This window comes from Aphis gossypii, chromosome 1, assembly GCF_020184175.1.
Source record: "Aphis gossypii isolate Hap1 chromosome 1, ASM2018417v2, whole genome shotgun sequence".
NCBI classification, from domain to species: Eukaryota; Metazoa; Arthropoda; class Insecta; order Hemiptera; family Aphididae; genus Aphis; species Aphis gossypii.
This window is the reverse complement of record NC_065530.1, coordinates 27,091,256-27,118,103: the sequence shown is the minus strand read 5'-3', so window position 1 is coordinate 27,118,103 and position 26,848 is coordinate 27,091,256. Positions and strand designations below refer to the sequence as shown.

Sequence of the window (26,848 nt, the reverse complement as noted above, 5' to 3'; positions counted from 1 at the left end):
TCGTTTGAGGATAAATCGTTGTCGTTACGCTATTAAGTAAAAATGTAAAATTCTAACTCATTTAAAATTTATCCTATAATAATGCATGGAGTTTTTTTTATAGCTACTTGAAGGAAAACTTAATGTTTTATTTTCAATTCTTAATTATAAACACAAACAATTTTATGATTTTTAAACTACAAAATTACTTGCAAATTTTCGTGATTTTGACATATTTCGTAATAATTTGACCTATAAACGCTTATAAAAGAATTTTTATAAAAGATTTTTTTCAACTACAATAAGAAAAACTCATAAGCAAACTTGTATTAAATTTTCAAGTTTTTTTGGCCATCTAAAATTTGTTTATCGTCACTTAAAAAAAAATTCCCAGAAAAATCGATAATTTCAGTGGTCTATAAATAGTTAAAAAAAATTATTTTTCATTTATATTAATTATTGAAAAATTGACTGTATATAGATAACACTAATATAAACATTTGGTGAAAATTTTAAGTATTTGCAGTGATTAGTTTTTGAGTTACAACCATATAAAAAAATCGATTTGGTCGGAAACTGACATTGCGTAAAACTTCCCGTTTTTCCGTCACTTTTTTTTTGTTTTTCTCGGTTTTTTTGAAAACTAATGGAAAATTTTTACTTTTAACCTCTATAGTGCCCCAAGGATATTCACTTTGCTATCGGAAACCACCCCCAAAGTTTGAAATTGAAGCATTATTTTGATTAGTTATGCTGTACAGACACAAAAAAAAAAAAAAAAAAACACACATCATTGTAAAATCAATACAGTCATCACTTCATTCAGAATCTAAAATACTCAGAAAAATCAAAAGATGTTCAAAAGAACTTTGTTTATTGGATAAATGTTTCTACACATAAAATTAAAAAAAAGATATATAATATATGTATAGTGTATACCTATTCTATATTATACCTTCATATTATTATAATAATAAAATATCAACCTATGATATAATAAATGCAATGTTTTGGCGAAAATTAAATCAACATACAAATATCAAGTAATTATAAATAGATAGATGTTTAATACAATATTATTATTAATATACAATTATGATAACAAAACAAATATTTACAAATTTGTTTTTATGGCTCTAGAGTGATACAGTATTGAAAATAATGTTTAAGTTATCTACAATACAATAGATTTAAAAAATGTTTCAGTGTATTGCAAGTTATACAATAACTAAATTCCATTTGTTGAATGAGTTTTCATTATTGCAAATATTCATAACAACGTCTGCATTTATCCTCTTCTCATTTACACTAAGACATGTTCCAGCTGCTAAATTATAAAATGCAGTTCCTTTCTAAAAAAATAAAAATTAAATATTATAGTTTTTAAGTTAAAAATATCAAACAAAAGGAATAATTCAGAATTATATTAGTCTCACAATGTTACTTTACTGTATGTACATCATCACAAGTTTTAAAAGATAAAAACATAGTAGATAAATATACTGAACTTATTTTATTTAAAAAAGATATTTATTACATTTTTCTTTAAATAGTTTTATAAATATATAAATTATAGATAAAGTATTAGTAGATTGTTAAAAACTATTTTGAAGAAAATTAGCAACATATTTAGTTTTAACAGTTTGAAGTATTCTAATTTATTATTATGTATAGAACATATGTGAACTACATGCCCAGAAATAAACAAATTATAAATGTATACATTTAATCATTTTTTTTTATTATTATTATTATAGAAAATAATAATTATAATATGCTGGTTAGAATAATAAGAATTTAATGTACTATGAATCATGATGAATAATCATTTAGATGAAATAGATTCATTGTTTGATGAATAATTATTCTATCAACTATTGTGGCTATTAATTGTTTTTATACGACTAAGTAATAAAAAAATACTACTGATGAACAGTTAAATGTCACTCTGTGGTATTACCATCACAAACATATCATATTAATTTTCACATTACAGACACTATGCAAAGCTAGCTATTTTTCATCAAAATTCAAGACTTGGCTATTTTTTTTTGTGAGAAGGATTATAAATTTAATCAATTTTGTTATAAATGTTAATAATTATAGATATACATCATCTGTATGTTTCCAACGCTGAGAACTTCCAGTTTCACTGCATTTTCCTATAACTGGATTGCCTGAAGCACTATCCAAACATAAAAGTTTTGATAAAACTAATTCTTCTTTATCTGTTTCATACCATATCTAAAATAATTACCCAAGTTTTAAAAATCAGTAGTTTTATGTAATTATTATAAATAAATTATCAACCTGTTCTTTATTGCGAATACAAGATCTGAGAACAAGTTTACTATTTTTGGTTTGGTGTCCTTTTGCTGGATGAATGCACAAATTTGTATTGCTCAAGTTAATCTAAGAATAACAGAAAAATTGTTATACATTTTAATCAAATAAATAAAAATGAAAAATACTTACTAAAAATTTGGCAGTGTAGTTACGAATTCGTTTATTCCATGGTTGAAAAACAGGTTTTTCGACATTTTCTAACTTTTTATTAAGGAGATCAGCTTCATCAGTTGGTAATAACATTTCAGGATATACATTTTCTAAATACCATTCAAAACTGTTGCATCCTAGTTTAGCACGTAAAGCTTTTCTTTCAGAGATATCACCATAGTCTAAACGCAGCAGATCCATTCGTTTATTAATGAAAAATTTCTGTGAAACAATATTTTATTAAATCATAGAGAGAAAAGTATAATACATGTGTAGAAGACCATTATGTGATCTACAAAAAAAATTTTGGTTTAATAAATGTAAACTGCATCTAATATATTTAGTATTTAATGATACCTATTTTATTATTGAGTAGGTAACATTATTATAATTATCACAATTCTATATTTATGTGTTCACTCACATACATAACTAACTTAGTGTGGCTGTTATGTTAAAATATATATGTTGTGACTAAAGTGTTATATTGTACAATTATTACCAAATAAAAATCAACAAGAATTTTTGAAAATTAAAATGGAATCAAGTGTAACGGAATAATAAAACTGTATGAATGAAAAAGTAAAAAATGAAATTCCAATAGATCATATTATACAAATATAGTAACTTTAAGACGTAATCAATTTTTTCACTTATACAGATCTAAATGGTAGGTATAAGAAATATGGTACATAATTGAAACAGACAAGTTTTTTATCTAAGGTAAAAGAAAGCACCACCGCAGATGAATAACCCACTGTGAGATACTACCATTTGAATACTCAACAACAACAGCTTTAAGTTTAAATAACAACAAATAAAATAAAAATATAAATTAAAAAAATCTATGAAAAATGTATTAGTGACTTGAAAATTATGTAGACAATAAACTTGACAGAGGTACATTATTTCAAAGTATAGATTGAGATATGATTTACAATTGGTAGTAACAATCGGAGAAAGCATACAGCTGCTTAAAAGATCATAAATTTAAACTATTTACAGTATTCTTTACACATAAAATTGTAAGTAAAAAATATTTCATTATTCTAGTTTAGCAGAAAAATATACAGACTATTCAACAATTCTGATAGAAAAAATTATACTAAAAGATTACCTATCTTTAAAACTAGAAAAAAAATTTGATGTATAAAAACCAGACTATTAATTATAAATTCTAAAATGAAATAAATAAAGGTAGTTAATAAATCATTATATATTTTGTAAATAACATAGCTACGTTAACCATCTATAAGCTTATCATGTATATTGTGTAGGGAATCACACTTTTGTGCACAACTCAGCTATCACTTATGTTTCTGAAGTTGAGCATAGTATACCAAGCATTCATGGGCATAAACTGTAGTGCGAGAGGGGGCAACTGCCCCCTTGATATTTTATAAAATATATTTATAAGGTATATTTAGTATCTTAAGTATCTTTAAGTATACAGTATATTAGCATAAAATAAAGTTTACCCCCCATAAAAATTGCTCAAGTTACACCCATGCAAACATAAATAACTAACTTTATAATTATCCATCCAGACATTTGCAAGACGTAACGAATTTCTAGCCATTGTGTCTTCATGATCTGGAGCTGAGTATGGTCGATGTTGCCGGAAAACATGTCCAACACGTGAACATGGTTCTATATAAAGAGAACCTCCGCACATCCATACCTTACAATAAAAATAAATGAAAATATACATATTTAGTGGTTCTAAATAATTAGAATGACATAAAATAGGTTAACTTAAATGTCTAAGATAAATAACTTACTCATGCATTATAAATCATTTAGAATAGACATGGTATCATTTATTTCTTACTCGAAATGATAACTCCAAGTTTTCTCCGCCCCAAATATTCATTCCGGAATCATATTGACCAATTTCATTGAAGTAATCTCTATCCACAGCAAATAAACCTCCAGCAATGGTAGGTGTCCTACAATTAATTTAAATATTAATTATAATAGAATATTAATTGTATATTATATAGTAAATAATATATTACTTGATTGGTTTTACAAAATCTTTATCTGTGACTAGTGTACCTTTTGGTAAACTATCCCATTTAAAATTTAAACCCCAATTAAAACCACCCCTAACCAATGGAGATGATTTATAATCAAATGTATCGGGTTGAATAATATCAATAATAGGAGCAATAATTTGTGTACGATTATCACGAACTCTTGTCAAAAGTGGTTGAATCCAATCAATATTTACTTCAACATGGCTGTCAAGAAATATTAAAACCTGTTTGAATAAAACAAACCAATTAAGTTTTCATAATTATATAAGTAAAAAAACAATTAAAATATCATTGTTAGTTTGTGATAATTTAGAAAATTACACATAAAAGGTTTTACAATCAAATGCATTATACAATTATTTTGCAAGACAGCCTTCATTTATTTTTAAATCATTGATTAAACTAAATAATTTAAATGGAAAAGTATGGGTGAATGGGCGGTCAAAGGGATAATGCAATAGGTGTCAAGGTAATGCCCACGGTACAGACCACTATTTGAAGTTTATATTCTATACCTAAATGTGACTATAAACTTATTATGTAATTGTTTAACACTTTCCTTTTTGAAAAATTTGAATTATTTCATAGATCAATTCATATTGTACAACAAATATCTTAAACTAATACATAATAAGGTTTTAGATATTTGTATATATAAATTAATAGAATAACAATTATAAAAAAGTAATAAAATCTTTTAATTACTTGACCAGTTGCTAAATTAGCTCCAAATAATCTTGCACGAATAAGTCCTTCTCTTTTATCGGTTTTTTTAAGATGGACTATACCCTGTAATAATTCATCGTGTATGTATTGGTCTACTATTTCATGAAGATTTTCTAAAACAAAAAAGGAAATAAATAATCATACAAAACAATGCCATTTAACATTACTTTAAGATTTTACTAACCTGAATCACTAAAATCGTTAATTAATATCACTTCATGTAATAATTTTCTTGGTGTCCGTCTAATTACTGACTGAATAGTTCTAAAAAGAGCTTGTGGATGTTCATTATAAAAACAAATTATAATACTAGCAGCAGGCAAGTTTTGATCATACTTAATCGTTGAACATCTGTCATAAATTAAGTAAATACTATATTCCTATGCATACGTTTTTTTTTATAATGAATCAAATTCAATTTTAACTTACAATTTATGTCTAGTATCAGGCAATGTCTCACGATAATTACCTAATCTCAAACTAACCAATGCATTGAAACCATGATCTTTGTATCCTTTATCCCTGATAATCAAATCATCATCAGTTTTAATGATACCTAAATCACTAAGATCTACACAAAAATAATATTGTCAGTAAAAAAAATTAGATAAATATTTTAAAATAATTTAAGTATTATGTGTCATGCGTGTGTACTAACCATTTTTGTCCACATGATTCTTAAAGTATTTAGATTTCTGTTTTTTCACATATTCATAAGTATTCTCTTTTCGAAACAGCTTTACATTTGAGTAATTATCAGGCCTAGTGTTAAGTTTCCAATACATATACAAACTTAAAGACCAAGTAAGAGATGTAAACAAACAGCCAAATAAAAAAAATTTATACCCGTTCATTTCTAATACTTTTGGGAAAATAATTCATTACCAACCAAAAAACAATTACATTTATTAAAATGTTTAAATACAGATTATATTACTTTATAATTTGGTTAGGATTCAGTCTGCCTAACACTATTCAATAATAAACTTCAACTTGAACCCGTTTGGATAAAGAGATCACAGAACATATTTCAATTATGATTTATGATAAAAAAAAAAAGACTGATGAGTGAAATATGATACATATCATATAGATGCAAATATGCAAATATGCAAATATGCAAATGTGCTAGACGCTAGTATGTAGCTATTTTTGTAGGACAGTCGATTTATAATTTAACCAATATATAAATAATAAACTCCTATACCAGTTTCAGTTTACCGTTAATCGGTTAATCGTTATTAAATAGATAACAAAAGAGTAATGATAACAAAAAACATTCTGTGATAACCTAATAACTTAACCAAAATTTATATTTGAGAAAGCCAATGACCACGGTTATAAAAACCACCGACCAAGAATCAAGATATACTATATAAATATAATACTTCTTAATCCGGGACACCCCGGTTCACACTACAGTACTACACCGTGTCATGCAAAATTTAAAGTATATCGTTAGCCACAATTTTTTTTTTTTTGTACAAGCATTTTCATATCGGCCATGAAGTTCCATCAATGGATGGATCCTTCTCTCAAAACATAAACTGCCTTGATGCAATAAATATTGAATTGTTTATTTAATTTAATATGATTGTGTTACCTACATAAATATCATTTGTGCTTATTGTAAAAATAATACAGATTGTACAATTTTCTAAAATAAAAAAAAAAAAAAAAAAGCATTTTAAGTTCGAATTTTTTCGAATTAAGTCAACATTTCGAAAATTTACAAGTAATTTTGTAGTTGAAAATGTTTGTATTTATAACTAAGGTGAAACAATCCAACATTAAGTTCTCCATAAGTTTTCTTTTAAAATGACTCTAAAGTATGGGGAGAAATGTTATGAGTGTATGAATTTTAAATTTTTACAAAATCGCATACTTGTTATTATTCAAAAAGTATAAGTCATAAATACTTAAAAATTTTACCAGATATTTAGATTAGCATTTTCTTTATACAATAATTAATTTTCAAACTATTTTCGCTTATTTTAAGGCTATTTATAGGCATTTGAATTCTGTGAAAACAACGATTGAAAACCTTGTATTAAAATTAAATGATCATATTTTATAAATATATATTATGTCTACTACAAATTTTTTTTAAATTTTCAAAAATTTGCAATAGAAATAAGTCAAAACATAGTATAGAATAGAATAGAATATTAAAATTCATATATTTATAAAAAAAAAAACTTTGTAAGTATATCATTGTATAACTAATATTTTAAAATAATTTTAATAAAATCAATTTAAATGGAACTTGTAATACCTACCTACATTCTCAAGGTATTTTAGTATTATATTCTGTTACTCGCAAACAAAAATGTTATCTATGGATATTATATATAAACTTGAAAATGAAAATTTTTTCTTTGTCAATCGTGAACCAGGATTTAAGCCAAGGTACTTTTAAATCTATAAGTTAATGAAAAATTGTTATTTTAAAAAAAAAAAAAACAGCAATAAGTTATGAAATTAAAGTAATTTTAATTTAAATGGGAAATTAATAGTTTAAAATTATTTCTTTTTCTATTACCTACTCACAGGTAAAATCTAAAAATGTAATTAATTATATTTTACATAAAAAATAAACTATTTTGTGAATTTTTACTTTCTTACTTCATTTTTTTTTAAAGATTCATAATTTTTAAAACTTTATAATAAGTAGTAATATCTACCTAAATAGATGGGAACCTATCTAAGATGAATACAATTCTATTTTAAATTGATATAATATATTATTCAAAATAATTTAATTGGAAATTGACTTCACATGAGACATTTTCATGTAATTTCTTTCTAAAGTAATATATTATAATATATGTATTGAAGTAATTTAGAGATAATTAAGTAAGGAACATATATTTATGCTTAGAAATTTTTATTATTTTATCGTTCTTAATATTAAAGTACAAATGAAAATATAATCCATACACCAAATCAGAAAACTTAAGATAATATTTATCTATACTCGTTAAATGTTAACGTTAGGAAAATAAATTTAAAAGGATACATTTTATACGGGCAACAAAGTGTACTCATATTTAAATACCAAATAACCATATCATATAGATACCTGGCGGTATAATTAAAATTAGTGCTCGGAAGAGCTTAGCAGCATATTTTTAAAAAATCATAGCTATACCATATTATCATGTGTCCATATAGGTTAAGTTCAAAGAATAATGTATTATGTATTTTAAATATAAAAACTAATTAATCAAATTCAAATACCTACTCTAAATCATTACCTATGTCTTTGTTAATATTCAGTAATTTTGGAAAGTTAAGTACTTATCACGTATTTGGTTCGATCAATTTTATAATGCCACAATTGGTTTTTGTTTTTGAAAGTAAATTCGTCATTGAGAATACAATGTTGGCCGAGTCAACTAGTAATAATATATATTATATTATTAACTAGGTACCTATTCAATTTTAGAACATTAATTATCGATAGGTAATAAATTAAGACATGTACCTAAATTGTACATCTTGAAATGGATCAGATCAGAATTCATACTTGGTACATGTAATAAATACCGATTATTTATTTTAAATGATATCATTAAATATATAATATATTTGATAATTAAGAAAAAGAAATATCATAAAATTAAAAAAAAGTAAAGGACTCAGACTCAATTACTCAAATTGTCTTTACCGAGTATCTACTCATTTCATAATATAGTTAAATACAAAACACAGGTAAACAATTTAAGTCAAATAAACTATGTTTTTGAAGTATAGTAAAATCATGAAATCATCGTTATTTGTCACTAAATTGTGTAATTTTATTCATATTTAAACTTCAAAATGTTCATGAGATAATATTATAAACTATATGGTTGTATATTTTTAATTCTAGTATGAACTATTAAAGATGAGGAACTTTGAATTAAATTTTCAAATCTAAACTGACAAAACTATAGGAATATATTAAAAACTTTTGATAAAAAAAAAAAAGTTCAAACGTTGTTGTGGTTTTGAATAATTTTGTAAAAAATTTAATTTTAATTTTCAAAAATATATAAAAAAAATTATATATTTAAGTATTTTAATAGTATTATAAGAAAGAGCAACTTATTTAAGATCTTGGTTTTTTTAATCATAAAGAATTAGGAACTCGAGAAATAAAATTACAAATGTTTAAAAAGCTTAAAAAGATTCAAAATATTTAGAAAATTATAATAAAAGTGGCAAATGCAAACATTATTGTTTGTTAAGATTTTAATTCAGTTATATAATCCATGATGTATATTGTATTATTTTATTATAAAAATAAAATAATAAAATAACAATATATACTATTATTATAAATAGTAATTACCAAATAACTCCTTTATTTTATAATCAAATTCAAATATAATTTAATATCACAGTCTATACCTATTTTATACCTAATATAAAACTTTTCACACGCTGTAAAGACAAATCAAAACAGAAAAAAAAATAATTGACGTCTGGGTAAACAGCGAGAACTGGGTGAAAACAACGAGAAGGACGAAGAAAATTCGAGAATGCTCTATACGGGTAGCGACGATTAAAATAGTGCGTGACACTTGTGGCGGTGAAGTAGGGGGACGGCGCGGCGGCCACGGCGGCGCTCGCGAAACGTATCGAACCTTCTAGAACGTTTCGTCGAATATATAAACGTTAGCAGCGCGGCGTCGGGCATCAGTTTGAATTTCGAGCGATACCAGTGCGATTCAACGAGCGAGGCATACTGTCTTGTGCTACTCTGCGCTATCCACGATAATTCCAGTGCGATATATTCAAAACAAAGTGACTTTTAAATCGTTTTCGAGTTGTGCGCTATTACCGTCTAAACGTTTTAGAGTCGTATAATTTCTATTCGTATTTATTGTGCGTGAACTAAATCTACAAGTTTTCGACGAAGCAATGGTTGGAAAGACGGCGATCGGTATCGACCTGGGTACCACCTATTCTTGCGTGGGTATCTGGCAACACGGAAAAGTAGAGGTCATCGCCAACGATCAAGGTAACAGGACCACCCCGAGTTATGTGGCGTTCACCGACACCGAACGGTTGATCGGCGACGCGGCCAAGAACCAGGTGGCGATGAACCCCGTGAATACAGTGTTCGACGCCAAGCGTTTGATCGGACGTCGTTTCGACGACGAAAAGACACAAGCCGACATCAAACACTGGCCGTTCAAAGTGGTGAACGACAGCGGGAAGCCAAAAATCCAAGTGGAATTCAAAGGCGAACGGAAAGTGTTCGCGCCGGAGGAATCAGTTCGATGGTGCTGACGAAAATGAAGGAGACCGCCGAAGCGTACTTGGGCCGTGAAGTGACGGACGCCGTGATCACGGTGCCGGCGTACTTTAACGACTCGCAGAGACAGGCGACAAAGGACGCGGGCGTCATAGCCGGCCTGAACGTGATGCGAATAATCAACGAACCGACAGCTGCGGCTTTGGCGTACGGTCTGGACAAGAACCTGAAAGGAGAGAGGAACGTGTTGATATTCGATCTGGGCGGCGGAACGTTCGACGTGTCCGTTCTGCAGATCGACGAGGGTTCGATATTCGAAGTGAAGTCGACGGCGGGCGACACGCACTTGGGCGGCGAAGACTTCGACAACCGGCTGGTGGCTCATCTGGCCGACGAGTTCAAGAGGAAATGCAAAAAAGACGTACATTCCAATCCGAGGGCGTTGAGACGGTTGAGGACGGCCGCCGAACGGGCCAAGAGAACGTTGTCGTCCAGCTCGGAGGCCACCATAGAGATCGACGCTCTGATGGAAGGTATCGATTTCTACACGCGAGTTTCCCGCGCCCGTTTCGAGGAGTTGTGCGCAGATCTGTTTAGATCGACTCTGCAACCGGTGGAGAAGGCGTTGGCGGACGCCAAGTTGGACAAGGGAGACATACACGACGTGGTGCTCGTGGGCGGTTCGACGAGGATCCCGAAGATTCAGAGTCTGCTGCAAAACTTTTTCTGCGGCAAACCGCTGAACCTGTCCATCAACCCGGACGAAGCCGTGGCCTACGGCGCCGCAGTGCAGGCGGCCATCCTCAGCGGCGACACGAGTTCTGCGATTCAAGACGTGTTGCTCGTGGACGTCACGCCCCTTTCGCTGGGTATCGAGACCGCGGGCGGAGTGATGACCAAGATCGTCGAGCGCAATTCCACTATCCCGTGCAAACAGACCCAAACGTTCACGACGTATGCGGACAACCAACCGGCCGTCACCATTCAGGTGTTCGAAGGCGAGAGGGCCATGACTAAGGACAACAATCTGTTGGGAACGTTCGACCTGACGGGCATACCACCGGCGCCCCGGGGCGTACCCAAGATCGAGGTGACTTTTGACATGGACGCCAACGGCATTTTGAACGTGTCGGCCAAGGACAACAGCTCCGGCCGCTCCAAGAATATCGTCATCAAGAACGACAAGGGTCGCCTGTCTCAAGCCGAAATCGATCGTATGCTCAGCGAGGCCGAACGGTACAAAGAAGAGGACGAACGACAAAAGGCCAAGATCGCGGCAAAGAACCAGCTGGAGAGCTACGTGTTCAGTGTTAAACAAGCGTTGGAAGAGGCCGGCGACAAGTGACCGAATCCGAGAAGAACACCGGCAAACAGGAATGCGACGCGGTCGTCCAGTGGTTGGACAACAATCAGTTGGCCGACAAGGAAGAGTACGAGTACAAATTAAAGGAAGTCCAGAAGAGTTGCTCTGCTCTTATGATGAAGATACACGGCGCGGGACAACCCGGGGGCGCGCCTCCCGGTGCGCAAGGTTTCCCTGGCTCTAGAGGACCTACCGTCGAAGAAGTCGATTAATTGTTTTAAAAAAGTAATCTCATGAAACATGTAAATACTATTGTTAACTACTTACATTTGTATTTATTTATTATTATGTAACATATGTCCTATTAGATAATAGATTTAAGTGATTTAACTGTTTAAGTCATGACTGATTTTTTTTTATTGTAATATATTTTATTAAGTTTCTCGAAAATATATTTATTAGCTATACAGCCAGTATATGTATTGTCTTTTTATTTATCCCGATATACTATAATAGTTATTATTGGTTGCATTGCAGTAATAGTACCTACACGGTGTGGTATGGTTTACCTGCAACAATGCATGTTGTGGTGTTACTTATTTTTAATTTTACAAAAAAATTGTACTCCGAAAAAGAAAAGTTTAATGCTATCGAATGGAAGGTATAATGCTATATTAAAATAAATACATTATTAATTAAAATTAAAATCTGAGACGTAAATAACTAGTAGGCTGTTGACGGTGTTTATTATTGATCTGAATTGATATTGCATTTTATTGATTTAAATTTTAATACCACTGTAATATGGTGTTCATTGTGTTAATACTTACCTTATTGCATAGGCGGAGATTTGATCAAATTTGAGGGGGGGCTTAAATGTTGCTTTGCAAAGTAAGACGTGGGGGCTTCGCCCCCACACCCTCACTCTATTATCTATCATGCCTTCACTCTTCAGTACGCATCAACTACTAAATTACTAAATTACAAAACTACTAAATATGAATTACTAACTATATAATATTATGCACTTTAAAAATTATTAATTTATAATATAATACTATACTATAAATAAAAACTGAAGATTTACTTGATAATGATCAATAAAAAATTGACTTTCTTCAAATTTTAGTATTTTTATGGTATAATAATTATTATATTGACATTTATTTTGAAAACATTTCGGGAAAAAAAAAATATTTTGTAAAGTTCCAAGATTTTGTCAATCGTTGTAAAATAAGTACCTTTTTTAATATTATAAACTATGAAAAATGTTTGATAATTTTGGGGGGGCTAAGCCCCCCCAATCACCGCCTATGCCTTATTGTTCTTTTGAATTTTAATCACAATTCACAATGAAAATACAACTTAAAAATATTTTATGTTGTATTTAAGTACACATACCAATTAAAATAGGTAGAATATAAATTATAATAATGAATCAATAAATAATAGTATTGATGACTGATAAGTAAATAGGTATAGGTACCACATTTTACAATAGTGTCATTTTGCATCTTGATTTTTACAATTATTAATGCTTTTAATTTATTTTAAGGCACTGTAATAGGGTGTTAAAATTTTTAAGACTGATATTTTAAAATTAGATTATAAACAGTTTAAATATACAATTTCAAAAAAATTTAACTGTATATGTAGAAAAATTAAATTGTGGTGTGTTATCGATTTTTTTAATCGCTCTTTAACAAAAACTGAGGAGAAACATTGTATTAGTCATATTATATTATCACTTATTACATCAAGCAAAAACTGAACACTTATTTATATTGAATTATTTATGTTGTATGTCGTATTTGAAATACTATATAAAAAGGATGCAAATTAAAATATATTAATGCAAAATATTACAGATAAGTTAAAAAAAAATGTTTTAATTAATTATTTTTACAAATATTTAATAACTCAGTGTTATGGCTACAAGTATCACATCATTTAAAATGGTGATGTGGCAGCATAAGAAGCCTACAAAATATATTTTTATTTAATAATTTATTGGGGTAACAAATATTTATATTTTGTAGTATATATCTATGATATAGTAATATGCTTGATATTTATACATAAGTTTCAATTTAAATTTAACATTATGTACCTTTTGCTTTTATTTACCTACCTACTTGAATAAAATTTAAATGTGTATGAACAATAAAAGTAACAACTATTTATATATAATTATTATTAATTAAATATCATATTATATTTATTAATATTGGTCTGTTTTTTAAATCAATACTCAGAATAAAAAACAAAAACAGATGTTAATTACATATTTGACAAGATTAAATAAATACAAAATGAAATTACTAACAATAAAGAAAGTATGCAATTTCATACTGTCATAGGTTTAAATACTGTGTCTTCAATAAGATTTAACAAATCAATGACATAAGGTCTGCTTTTCACATCTTTTATCAAACATAACTCCATTGTTTGCATAAGTACTGATGGTATACCTTTCGTAAATACTTTGCTATGACTGGGAAAATTAATATTTTGTTTAGATTCAGCTATGGATTGCAACTTTTGCCAGGTGTTTGTCAAATGTGAATACGGAGTCTTGCCATAAATCAGACTATATAATATACACCCTAATGACCACACATCTGATTTTTGGTTTATCTAAATAATAATCAATTATTTTAAATAATATTTTTCATTGATATTATCTATATGTATAGGTTTACTCACTTTATGTCCTTCAAAATTAGAGCCTCCACTTCTAATACATTCTGGACTCATATAGTTCCATGTTCCAGTAGTCACATCCTTCAATACACTAGTCATGTCACCTTGTATTTTTGATGCAATACCAAAGTCTATTAATTTTAAACGACCACTGACTAAAAGGAAATTTGCAGGTTTGAGATCTGAATGAATTACACCTATTTAAAAATGAAAATACAATTATACAAATTTATAATTGGTTGAAAATTATTTATTTTAAGCTTAAAATTAATATTTATAAATTTCCTACAAATGTTTAATAATATGTTTAATTTTTAATGTTTATCCTTATTATGATCTATAAATTTAATATTGTATATTTGTAGATTGTTCAAATTATTATAATACAATTAATGAATAAACATGAATTAATAACAGATTTGGATTATAATATACACTTTATATGTCTCAAGTACTTATTAATACATATTAATACTTATTAATGTGTGAATTAATTAATTTTATTTTTAAAATAATAAAACAAAATACCTACAGATAAAATATTATAATATATTAAGTAAAATATTTCTAAAGTTTTTTTAAACTTCAAATTAAAAATAAACTTTGTTTACAGTTATACAATAACCAATTTATACCTAAATATACATTTTTATTGTACTTAAGAATAGTTATAATTGTTTTATGAGTATAACAAAATTTAAACTATTAGGTATTTACCTTTAGCATGTATTTCACTAACAGTGGTTAACATTTCTGTCCAATAGTACATAATCATGTGAACTGACATGTGTTTGGTACTACGTATAAGTTTTGAAAGGTCTGTATCACCTTTTTCCATTACCATATAAAGAATCTTTTCTTTGATGGAATACTGACTGAAAGAATTGTGGTTACATAAATTTGATTTAGTTAATAAATTACAGATACTTATTATTTAAGATTAAAACAAATATTTTTATAAAAAAATAAGCTACCTGTCAAATAAACGTATAACACTTTCACAATCTTGCAAATTTTGTAATAAACTGACTTCGTTTAAATATCCTTTAGCTATAACATTTTCAACCTCAGATAAGTCTACTTTTTTTATTGCCATCACTTGATTAGTTTCTGGATGTAAGACCTAATTTAATAAAACAAGTAATTTAATAGAATATAAACAAAAAGAGAATTTATAAGATGGTACCTCATACACAATACTAGATCCACCATGTCCCAATGTATTAAGTATACTATACTTGATTCCCTTAACAGATATAAAGTTTTCATTGGCACATTTAATACATAGACTACCTGACAAATTTGACAAAGTCGATAGTTTAAGATCTTCCTCTTGAACAAATACATCAGTAGTAGGACGAGTAGATGATTGAGCACATATAACTACATTATTACTTTTAACAATAGGAGTTAGTTCTGCTGTGGGATGTTTAGGATGGTCATCTAAAGGTCGGCATTCTAACTGCTTTGTTGATAAGGAAGAATCAACTAAAGAATTAGATTTATTTATTGCAAAAGACAAATATGAGTCTGGTATAGAAGCTGTTTCTCTGACACTATGATACAAACTTGTATCATAATTGAATTTTGTTGATTCAAGTGAAGTATGACATGTATCATTATTTATGTCAACTGGTAATTTATTTGCAATTTCTTTATCATTTTCTTTAACAGTAATTGAATAAGAAGCTGTACTAATATTACTTTGAGGCAGTATTACAGATTCCAAATTTTTCAGTTTTTCTTCTGATTGTTCATGTACATTTTCTTTATTATTATATAATGCTCGTTTGGTACTTAATGGAAGGGCTGGTTTGAAATTTATTTTACGAACTGTATTCCTGTTCAAGTTTGTAAATGTATCACTTGGAGTGTCTATACTACTATGAATTTGAGTTTTAATTGCTGGACGAACAAATGGAGTATCTTGTACTAAATCAAGTTTTTCAAAACTATTAACTAATTTTTTAGGTGTCTGTACTTGAAATGAACTTCTCAAATCTGCGTCTGCTGTTTTATTTTGAAACAATGCATTGTTATCATTACTATGTTTTAAAGCTCTAGCTTTTTGTCCCAAACGACTAAAATAAACAATTAAAATACAAATAATAATTAATAATGATCTAAGTTACCAGTTTATAAATGAATTAAAATTGCTATATTGCATAGTACCATAAAACTTAAATTGTACATATATTGCAAACAAACTATTTAGAAATATATTTATAAATGTTAATATAAATATAAATAGGCTGATGTGTTGACTGTCAACACATATTTTAAAATGGAAGGTTAAACAATTTAAAATATAGTAATATGTATTATAACTACTTATACTTTGTTAGAGTTCAATTACATTTTTTTAAATTTGTGTTAGGTACTGAAAATTATTATTATATCATAAAAGCTACATTTATTATAAATTTAAATATTATCTATTTGTTTACCAAAACCAAAGTAATAGAATTAAGTATATACTTTGTCTCAAATGAATTACCTCAGTGACCAATTTTTCGGCCAGTTTAGTTGCCACACTCACATATTAAATCAGTTTCATAATTAGCATTTGTTTTTGACAATCAGAATAAAAAATTGTCAATTGTATTAATATTAGTAACATGCAAGCTGGGTGGTATTATTCTATTCTGTGGTGATAGTTAGAATAATAAAATGACATTCCTGAGAACGTACAAATACAATGGTACTTGGCCATGTTAGCCACATTCATTGCTGTCACTAAGCACAGAAGCCTGTCACTTGAGGTTACTTTTATTTGAGACTAACTATAAATGTTACTGTACTTATTACATGTTTTGATTAATTTATTGGGTTATTAAATATAAAATTTTTAACTTATTAATTTTTATTAAGGGGAAATATGTAAAAAGAGAAAATCATAATATAAATAGTATGTGTCTAAAGATTATGTGTAAGTATTTTAACTATTTATCATTTATTCATAAGTTATTGTATTATCTATAATACATAAATGTATTGGGGTAAATATTTTTTTGAAAATTCAATAAATAAGCTGAAACTAATATATATAAGAGCTGAATAATAATATAATTATAAATGCAATAAATTCGTACCAGTCGTACGACCAACATACCTAGTGATTGGTTTTCTTGGCTTAGAATATTTTAGTTGTAATAAGGGACATGTAACATAATTGTCAGTTTCTCCATCGTTTTCTTCGACATTTTTGTAGAATTTTGACCCCATATTACGATTCATCATAATCAATTGAAAAAGTAATGTTCACTTGCACGATTTCTTATACATTCTGTGAAATAAGCATAAACATTTCGAAAAAATAAATTATCATAATCACTGAATAGAGAAATAGTTTATAAATAAGAATTAAGAAGTATACACTGTTTATAGGTAACAACTAATAATAATAATAGATATTATACTATTATACATTTTTTATACACAAATACATAATAACAGTGTGTGATAAATGAAACATTTTTAAGTTTAGAGTTACACAGTTAAGCTCTAATTTATTATTGAAAAAATATAAGCACGATCATAATAAGATCCGTGCTGTCGTATATATTCTGTATTTCTGTGGTATCGTGTGATAAGATTATTATGTCAGACAATAAAATACAATATAATACTATTCTTTACGGACTTTAACACAGAATAAGACGTTCCTATTAACACGAAATAAAATTAGATTTTCATCAATTCTGTTTCTGTTACCATTTACCACACGTCTTCCATAATCCTCGTACAATATTATGGGCACATTTTCCTTTTTCAATAAAAACATTTTTTTCTTGTACGTTATGGTCACTCTGTAATGCCCGGCAAATTTAAATTAAAAACACACCAACAATTTATATAACACATAATATATTTATATTTATTAGCTTAATATCTAATCTAACGTATTCACTATCTCTGTACGGTATTTTATTTTTTGTGTATATAGTAAACTGAAGTTGTATTCATCATTCAAGTATGTTTTATAAAATTAATAAGAAATTAACATAAAATAAATAAGAATATTTTATCAAAAATGTGTTACTGTGTTAATGTGTAACTTTTATTGAAATAAAAAGAAAAAATTATATTACACTATTTAAGTTATTAAATTGTAAATTAAGTTATTTTAGACTGTGAGTAGAGCAATGAACGATTTGGTTATACAATGATGTGAATGATGGATAACATGGTTTTAAACTTAATCTTCTAGTATAGTAAACATACTTCAATTTTCAAATTTGAAGATGTTTTCTGCAGGTGCAATATTGGATCTAGTTGGTACGTCTAAGGTATCGAAAATAGAATATTATCAATAATTTTTTTCATTAATAATTAGGAAACGCATAACAAAAAAGCTGGGGTAGCTATATGTGTGAATACGTAGGTTCATGGTATAAATAGCTTAAATTAATTAAAATTTTATTGTGGCTTTAATAACAGTTATTATAGGAAAAACTACCTACATTTATAAATTTAAATAGTTATTTCGGACATTCAGAATTTTTAATAGTTTATTACTATATAGTTTTGAATAGTTTTACTACTAGATTTGAATAGTTTTACTATTAGGTTTGAATAGTTTTACTTCTAGATTCTAATAGTTTGACTACTAGATTTAATAATTTTAACACATGTTGTATTTTCAAAGAAATCCGGATCTTTTCCGTTATCTGACACTCACCATTAGGTGTAAGGGAACCCTTTTTTAAAGTGCAACAGAACATGGAAGATTTGTTTTGTCTACCGGCTCTGCTATAACCACTACAAGCGTCACTTTGCAGCGATTTTCATGAGGATGGGTCTAGCCGTCTAGGAATAGACTGTCGTATCCATGTAACCTTCTTAGGTACTGTAAACTGTTAAAAGTAGAATATGTGATTTCTGTGTGAAGTTTTGACTCCGGAAAATTGAGTGACAACAGGCTGATAACGGAAAAGTTCTAGGAATTCCTCTACATTAGGTACATATATGTAATAGGTACCTATATATATATAATCTAAAATACTAAATAATAATACACTATATTGTACCTATAATATATATTTTTGAAGTGAATAAAGTATGAAAAAAAAATAAATAGTTTATATAAATTAAATTAATATTATGTCAATTATAAATTAGAAAATGTGGTGGATATTATTTTACTAAAGTATGTACAAAATGATTTATTTTTAATTATTGACAATAAACTATTTATTATATTTGTAGATTAAAAAATAGTTTATATAATATAATATTATTAATATTTTTTGACATACAGGAAATTCAATGTGAAATTTACTTTAATAATAATATATAATTCCTTCTATAAATAGTAAGAGTTTTATTTTTATTTTGCTCTTTTTTTTCTAGTGGCTGGGCTGTGAAGTTGCTCTTATTTTCAGAAACTAGTCCATAATTCACCAATGTTAATTTTGATGTATAACTAGGCCACAGGTAACATTATACTTTTTCAGAAAATTTTAAAATCAATAATTTTATATTATATTATATAAAATAGGTAATAAAAAATAACAAAATACACAAAATATAATTTGATATTTAGAACACTAATACTATTATTAGCATTATTATTAAATGATATAGCAGTAACTACAGCATAATAATAGCAGATTGTCACTGTTCTTAGAATAATAAATTATAACATTCTTGATTTAAATTTTATTATACATCAGGTAATAAAGCACAGTGTATAGCAACGTGAGAGATTTTTTTTTGACACATAGAGCCCAACTTATGGGGAGGGGATTAGGGGGACTGCAGCCCCGGGCCCCGATATTATTGTGGAGGCGCCGGGCCCCTGTTGATATTTAATTATTAAAGTGGGCACTGGGAAATTTTATGATAATCACCAAGAAAAATTAAACTCACCGTTCGCCTATCTGTTGAAAGGGAAATAACTAACACACTTGATTTTTCAGATCTTATTCAAAAGTTTAGTGAACTAAAATCTAGAAAAAAAAACCATTGTCTTAAATTCTAAATCATGTACATTTTTTAGATTCTGAACGAAGTGATGAATGTATTGATTTTACAATGATGTGTGTTTTTTTTTTTTTTTTTTTTGTGTCTGTGTACAGCATAACTAGTCGAAATAATGCTCCAATTTCAAACAATGGGGGTGGTTTCCGATGTAAAAGTGAATATCCTTGGTGCATTATAGAGGTAAAAAGTTAACATTTTCCAACAGTTTTCAAAAAAATCGAGAAAAACAAAAAAAAAATGACGGAAAAACGGCAATTTTTACGCAAAACCAGTTTTCGACCAAATTGATTTTTTTTTATGGTTGTAATTCAAAAACTAATCACTGAAAACACTTGAAATTTTCACCAAATGTTAATGTCAGTGGTATCCGTATATAGTTAAATTTTCAAAAAATTTTGACTTTTTTTGAGTTATTTATAGACCACTGAAATTTTCGATTTTTTTGAGAAATTTTTTTAAAGTGTCGATAAAAAATTTTTGGATGACCAAAAAGTTTTGAAAATTTAATACGAGGTTCCTTATGAGTTGTTTTTAATGTAGCAAAAAAAAATTAAAAATCGTTAGTCATAATTTTTTTTTATAAGCGTTTATATTTCAAATTTTTACGAAATCTGTCGAAAACGCGAAAATTTGCAAGTATTTTTGAAGTTGAAAAATCATAAAATTTTTTCCTTTTATAACTAAGATTTGAAAATTTGGTACAAGGTTCTCCATACATTTTTCTTCAAATATCTGTAAAAAAAACTCTACCGGGTTCAGACAAAAAATTTTTATGAGTGTTTGAATTTTAAATTTTTATGAAATTGCGTAACGATAACGATTTATCCTCAAACGATTTTAAATATTTGTTATTATTCAAAAAGTATAAGTCGTAGATACTTGAAAATTTTACCAGTTATTAAGATTCGCGTTTTCTTTACGTGATTTAAATTTCAAAATATTTTGACTTTTTTTGAGCTATTTATAGACAACTGAAATTTTCAATTTTTCTGAAAAAATATTTTTGAAGTGTCGATAAAATTTTTTTGGCCCTATCAAAATACTTGAAAATTTAATACAAAGTTCCTCATAAGTTATTCTTATAGTGATTAAAAAATTATAAGAATACATAGGCACAATTTTTTTTATTAGCACTTGAAGTTCAAATTTTGACGAAAATTCGTTAAAATTATAAATATTTGCAAATTATTTGAAGTTGAAAAATCATAAAATTTTTTGTGTTTATAACTAAGGATTAAAAATACAACACTAAGTTTTCCATAAGTTTACCTTCAAGTATCTATAGAGAAAACTCGAAACATCATTATAGGAAAAATTTTAAGTGCGTTTGAATTTTAAATTTTAACGAAATAGCGTAACGATAACGATTTATCCTCAAACGATTTTAAATATTTGTTATTATTCAAAAAGTATAAGTCGTAGATACTTGAAAATTTTACCAGTTATTAAGATTCGCGTTTTCTTTACGTGATTTAATTTTCAAAATATTTTGACTTTTTTTGAGCTATTTATAGACAACTGAAATTTTCAGTTTTTCTGAAAATTGTTTTTTTATGTGTCGATAAAATCTTTTTGGCACTATCAAAATACTTGAAAATTTAATGCAAAGTTCCTCATAAGTTATTATTATAGTGATTAAAAAATTATAAGAATACATAGGCACAATTTTTTTTTATTAGCATTTGAAGTTCAAATATTGACATAAATTCGTCAAAACTATGAATACTTGCAAATTATTTTGTAGGTTTATTTCATAAAAATTATTGTATATTAAGTAGCTAAGAGTTGAAAATTTAATACAAGGTTTTTCATAAGTTTAGCTTACAATTATTATAAAAGAACTTAAATTTTGTTGTATTCAGGCCATTAAAACATAAACCACCTTTTTCACCAACCACTAGAAATTATATCCTAGGCTGACAAATCATCTTCGTTCAGAATCGTTTTCGTATACAATGATAACTATCATTGGATTCAAATTTAACACTCCTATAATATATAATAATGATCCATACGGCACCTAATGTACAGCAGAGCGGTACTCACTTGCCCGCTTTTTTATTATTCACATTGACTATGTTGAAAAATACATTACCACTTTGACTTAGTGTACAATGTACAAGATGTATATATCAGTAAACATTTGTTTAAATCAAAAATTGTATCTACACTTCTTTACTTAAATTTTCTTTACAAAAATTCGTCAAAATCATGAATATTTGCAAATTATTTTGTAGTTAGAATTTATAAAAAACGTTAGTTTTTTTTCCTAGATTTTTGTTACTGATTTATGTTAAAAAATAGTCATAGAAACCTAAAACATACACCAGTTGTTTAAATTGGAATTTTTTGTACATAATTTAATTTTTAGGTATTCAGGTCATTAAAACATAAAAAAGTTTTTTTACCACCCAATTTAAAACATAATATATTTTATATATTATATCCTAGGCTGACAAATCATCTCCGTTCAGAATCATTTTTCGTACATGTATGGTCATATTCAGTTTTTTATAAAAGCTTATCATTCATTAATTAAAACGCTATGTTAACGTAGTAAGTTCTATCGCCAAAATAATACTATAACTTTCGAACGTGATGACCCGCACAGATGGCGGCACAGGTATGCAAGTATGAAACACTTAAAGAGGGATGATGAGGCGGCGCACGCGCCCTCCACACCCCCTGACCACGTTGTTTGGTATTTGGCCGCCACCGAGACAGTTCCGTGTGTCACGCGCTACGTCGACCGACAGTTGCGGTGCGTTTCGTCTGCGATATTCGTATTTCGTTTCGTGTTTTATTATTTTCTTCCCACCGAAAACGTTTTGTAATTAATTTTTTTTATAACCTTTTTCGTGACCCGAGCCTGTAAATGTTCCGTTCGCGTTCTGGAGGTTCGCTGTTATTTTAAATAATCGGGATTTAAATTTGTGAGTGTGAACTTGTGAGCCTACAGCTGAAACGACTGTTGGAGTATCCACGTGAGTTAAAAAAATGTATACCTATTACATTACATTAAAGAAATTTGTTGTTCGGTATATGAATGTATATTTCGCTTTCTCTAGCAAATATGATTGCGATTTATCATTCATCTTAGAATACCGAAAATAAAATTATAAAGGGACCGAACCGCGAGCTACTAAGTACATAATTATGGTTATAATTTTAGTTTGCGAGTGATAATGAACTTTTTCGCAGGGATGTCGGTACTGTGGTGGCCGGTATAATATGACGATGGAACTGCTTTATTTTATCCAACATGATACATTACTCGTTTCTCATTTTTTATATTTTACTATAACAAAATAAAAAATAAACACAACGGTTCAGTTATGTTATATGACGTATTATAAAATGCCAACATCGTATAAAGTGTGTATGTACTGTGTATGCCCGCGCGCGTGTGTGTTTATATGTGTCTGTCTGTGTGTCTACTTTGGAACGACTCCAACAGCACAAAAGGACACGCGAAAAGTTTTAAGGGAAATATTGGCAAGACGTGCCAGTTTCTCGACTTTGTGCGATAAGATTGTTCTCATGAAGTTTCTTTTTTTCTCTACACCCATTGGCTGAAAACTTAAATTTATTTATTAAAATACAAACAAGGTATAGGTTAACAACACGAAAAAACAACTTGATGACCGTTAACGTTTATACTAGTGGTTAAACTTCAAAATACGTATTTTATAATTTGTAATATTATTATCTGTTCTAAACTTATTATAAGTTTATGCGGTGACTTCAAAATAGTTAACAATTTATAGATATTATATATTTTTGTTTCTGTAAGTAGATATTCAATATGTTTAAACCTAACATAAAAGTATAATATATATAAATCAAGATTGGATCCAGAGCTATGTCCCTTCTTGAGAATTTATGATTGGTACAATATTTATTCAAATGTCTTAGGATACTTTATTTTTCTATATGAAACATTAAACCAGACTTGCTGTATACTTAGCATAACTTGTAAGTTGTAGATAATGATAAGAATAAAACCTGAGATTTATGTCCGACCGTTTTCGTCTCTCTATATTGTGTCTATTAGTAATTATAAGTATCTTGATATGAATATATAATATATGATATTTGGTGTACTGGAAATAATTATCCTGGAAATTATTTACGCCTTGTAGAAGTATTTATTCGGTTAAAGGAAATAAATTGCTTTTCCATTATCATACATAGTATAAATTGATATATTTGTCATGAAACATAATTTTTACTTAAAAAATTGAAAGGGTTTTTTTATTCAACCAATTTAGAAATTTGAAAAATAATTATGTTTTATTCTGTTTGAATAAATTTGTGATGTAGGCTGCGTATAAAAACATCGAAATAAATGTAGAACTCATTATAGAAGATAATATAATAAATGAATGGATAAAAACCAAGAAAAATCACAGTATAAATTAAAAATTGAAATAAATATTTTCACGGTGTTTTATTTTATTTATAACCGTTTATACCCCCTTACCACTATGAGAAAAATAATAATTACGCCACTGCATTTTAAACTATTTTATTATAATTGAGCAAAAAACTTAATATACATGAGTTATACTTACTGTATAATTTAAAGTATTTGGTAACTTTAATAATTGTTAAATTTACAAGTAAAATGCCAATACACATGTCATATTTATAATTAATTAAAATTGTATTGTTTATTATAATTATTTGTATACACTATTTGAAAATTATAATTTAAATTATTTTATAAGGATAGTTATATTTATATTTCAAATTATTTCAGTGGCGTTGTAATAATATTTTAACACAGCTGGTATCCGGTACCCTAGTATCTAACCTACTCTTAAAATAGATACTGAACAAATACAATCATACAGCGACTCTAAACCTAAATAAATTATCAGTAAAATTTCTATATAGTTAATAAAAGTAAATTAAGATTGATTTTTTTGATTGGTATAACTTTGAGAAAAAAATGGTTATGCGGTGATCAGTGGTTAAAATTATGAACTTTATTTAGGGAATTTACATTTTTATTTAATTTTTCACTATCTTCTCTGCAATGTTATTATATTAATATGTTAAAATATTTTTCTGTTTTTTTTTTTAAATTCTTTTAAGTCTCATAAAACTCATAGGTAATTACAATAATTATTTCTATTTACATATTTTCCCATTATCTTTGTTTTTATTTAGATCGCTGACCGTTAATCTTTATTGTTATTTTATGATGGAGTATTATTTTGTAAACAAGAATTGATACAAATTTGTAATTTAGATATTTAATAAATTAAATATAAAATATATAGGTGTAATACTGTTATTTGTAATTTTTTTAGTATAGGCGTAGTTAACATAAAAACGAAAAATAAATTAAATTGGTACTTACATACTTTCATATAGTTATAACTTATAATTGAACTAGAGTATGTTTATTTTTATGGATTCCTTTGAAGTTAAATATTATTTGTTTTTTTACTAAGAAATGATTCACATAAATATTATATTATATTAAATGTTATAGTCATGTGAAAGTGTTAGTAATGGGTGGCCCCTTTCCTCAAAAAAGTCATGTATTATGTACTGTTATTAAGGGTAAAGTTTTTTCTAGTAATTTGTATGTAATTATACCTGTATTATATTAACTTATTGGTGTTCAAGTGGTATAGATTTTAAATTTAATTTAAAAGTAATAATGTATTAATAAAAATTAAATGTCAATGTTTAGGTATTAACAGCTGGTACCAAATACACCGTTGTAATAGTAATAATTTAAAATATCGAAAAAGCTTCAATGTAATTATCATACATACCATATAATATATGTATATATAGAATTTATTTAAACCATATTGAAACGTTTCATGATAAGATAAAGTAAATTACTTTACTAAGTTACCTTCAATTATGCCGGTGGACAAGTGGATTTACGGTGGTAGAGATTTGTATGGGCTCTCATTTTGGTGAAAATGTAGATAAAAAGAGGGTTTTTTACTACCAAAACCTTTTAGACATAAGACTATAACTGCTATATAGGAAAATACATTCGGTAACCCTAGTACAGGTCATTTTAGCCTAACATTATTTTCATTATGCTTCAGTGAAAATAGATTTTTGTTGTCTTTTGTATAATAATTTATATTTAAAAGCAATGCGTTGAAAATGTATTAATTTGAAATAATAAAATGATACAATATAACATATTTTGTATCTACTTGGAATACGAAAATGGTTTTTGACTGAGTAATAATACATAGTATTATATTATTATTCTATATTATATACACGTATAATATTTCATAAAAATTAGTTTTTAATTATAATAGTAAGTAAAAATTCAATTAGAGATTGATAGTCGATAGATATGAGGAGTAGATTGTTTATAGTTTTTAC

The 26,848-nt window shown here is 27.6% G+C and overlaps 3 protein-coding genes and 1 pseudogene across 5 annotated transcripts in view; 2 read left to right on the top strand and 2 right to left on the bottom strand.

The window, feature by feature from the left end:
- Positions 1 to 1,023: 1,023 nt before the first annotated feature.
- On the bottom strand, positions 1,024 to 6,492 carry LOC114133086 (polypeptide N-acetylgalactosaminyltransferase 35A-like). Of its 2 annotated transcripts, XM_050203452.1 has the most exons (12): positions 6,178 to 6,491; positions 5,899 to 6,102; positions 5,670 to 5,811; positions 5,425 to 5,591; positions 5,220 to 5,353; positions 4,494 to 4,738; positions 4,307 to 4,424; positions 4,004 to 4,156; positions 2,455 to 2,697; positions 2,290 to 2,391; positions 2,092 to 2,223; positions 1,024 to 1,331 (listed from the first exon to the last, which is right to left on the bottom strand). In XM_050203452.1, the coding sequence occupies exons 2-12, from the start codon at positions 6,092 to 6,094 to the stop codon at positions 1,197 to 1,199; spliced, it is 1,767 nt and encodes a 588-aa protein (XP_050059409.1). In that variant the 5' UTR covers positions 6,095 to 6,102; positions 6,178 to 6,491; the 3' UTR covers positions 1,024 to 1,196. The 2 variants fall into 2 exon arrangements, with proteins under 2 accessions (XP_050059409.1, XP_027854509.2); XM_027998708.2 differs by having other exon boundaries at positions 5,899 to 6,492.
- Positions 6,493 to 9,908: 3,416 nt separating this feature from the next.
- On the top strand, positions 9,909 to 12,264 carry LOC114133090 (heat shock protein 70 A1-like; annotated as a pseudogene).
- A 1,703-nt stretch (positions 12,265 to 13,967) lies between these two features.
- On the bottom strand, positions 13,968 to 18,151 carry LOC114133089 (dual specificity protein kinase TTK-like). 2 transcript variants are annotated; one of them, XM_050197570.1, is made up of 7 exons: positions 17,868 to 18,151; positions 17,604 to 17,777; positions 15,678 to 16,572; positions 15,466 to 15,614; positions 15,209 to 15,366; positions 14,495 to 14,688; positions 13,968 to 14,425 (listed from the first exon to the last, which is right to left on the bottom strand). In XM_050197570.1, exons 2-7 carry the CDS (start codon positions 17,729 to 17,731, stop codon positions 14,135 to 14,137), a joined length of 1,815 nt encoding a protein of 604 aa, XP_050053527.1. In that variant the 5' UTR covers positions 17,732 to 17,777; positions 17,868 to 18,151; the 3' UTR covers positions 13,968 to 14,134. The 2 variants fall into 2 exon arrangements, with proteins under 2 accessions (XP_050053527.1, XP_050053526.1); XM_050197569.1 differs by having other exon boundaries at positions 17,919 to 18,151.
- Positions 18,152 to 23,185: 5,034 nt separating this feature from the next.
- LOC114133080 (discoidin domain-containing receptor 2) overlaps positions 23,186 to 26,848 on the top strand; it is a 239,687-nt gene continuing 236,024 nt past the window's right edge. Inside the window, exon 1 of the mRNA XM_050197794.1 lies at positions 23,186 to 23,460. The gene's annotated coding sequence lies outside the window, so the exon portion shown is untranslated. The remainder of the gene's footprint in view (positions 23,461 to 26,848) is intronic.

Bases quoted from the DNA above. Each gene is read 5' to 3' on its own strand.
- LOC114133086 (XM_027998708.2), bottom strand. From the start codon at position 6,094: ATGAACGGGTATAAATTTTTTTTATTTGGCTGTTTGTTTACATCTCTT. The intron at 5,354-5,424 runs GTTAGTAAAATC...TTTTTGTTTTAG, and splicing joins TAACGATTTTAGTGATTCAG to AAAATCTTCATGAAATAGTA. The intron at 2,392-2,454 runs GTAAGTATTTTT...TGTTATTCTTAG, and splicing joins ACTACACTGCCAAATTTTTA to ATTAACTTGAGCAATACAAA.
- LOC114133089 (XM_050197570.1), bottom strand. From the start codon at position 17,731: ATGATGAATCGTAATATGGGGTCAAAATTCTACAAAAATGTCGAAGAA. The intron at 15,615-15,677 runs GTACCATCTTAT...TTATTAAATTAG, and splicing joins GATCTAGTATTGTGTATGAG to GTCTTACATCCAGAAACTAA. The intron at 14,426-14,494 runs GTGAGTAAACCT...ATTATTATTTAG, and splicing joins CTAATTTTGAAGGACATAAA to ATAAACCAAAAATCAGATGT.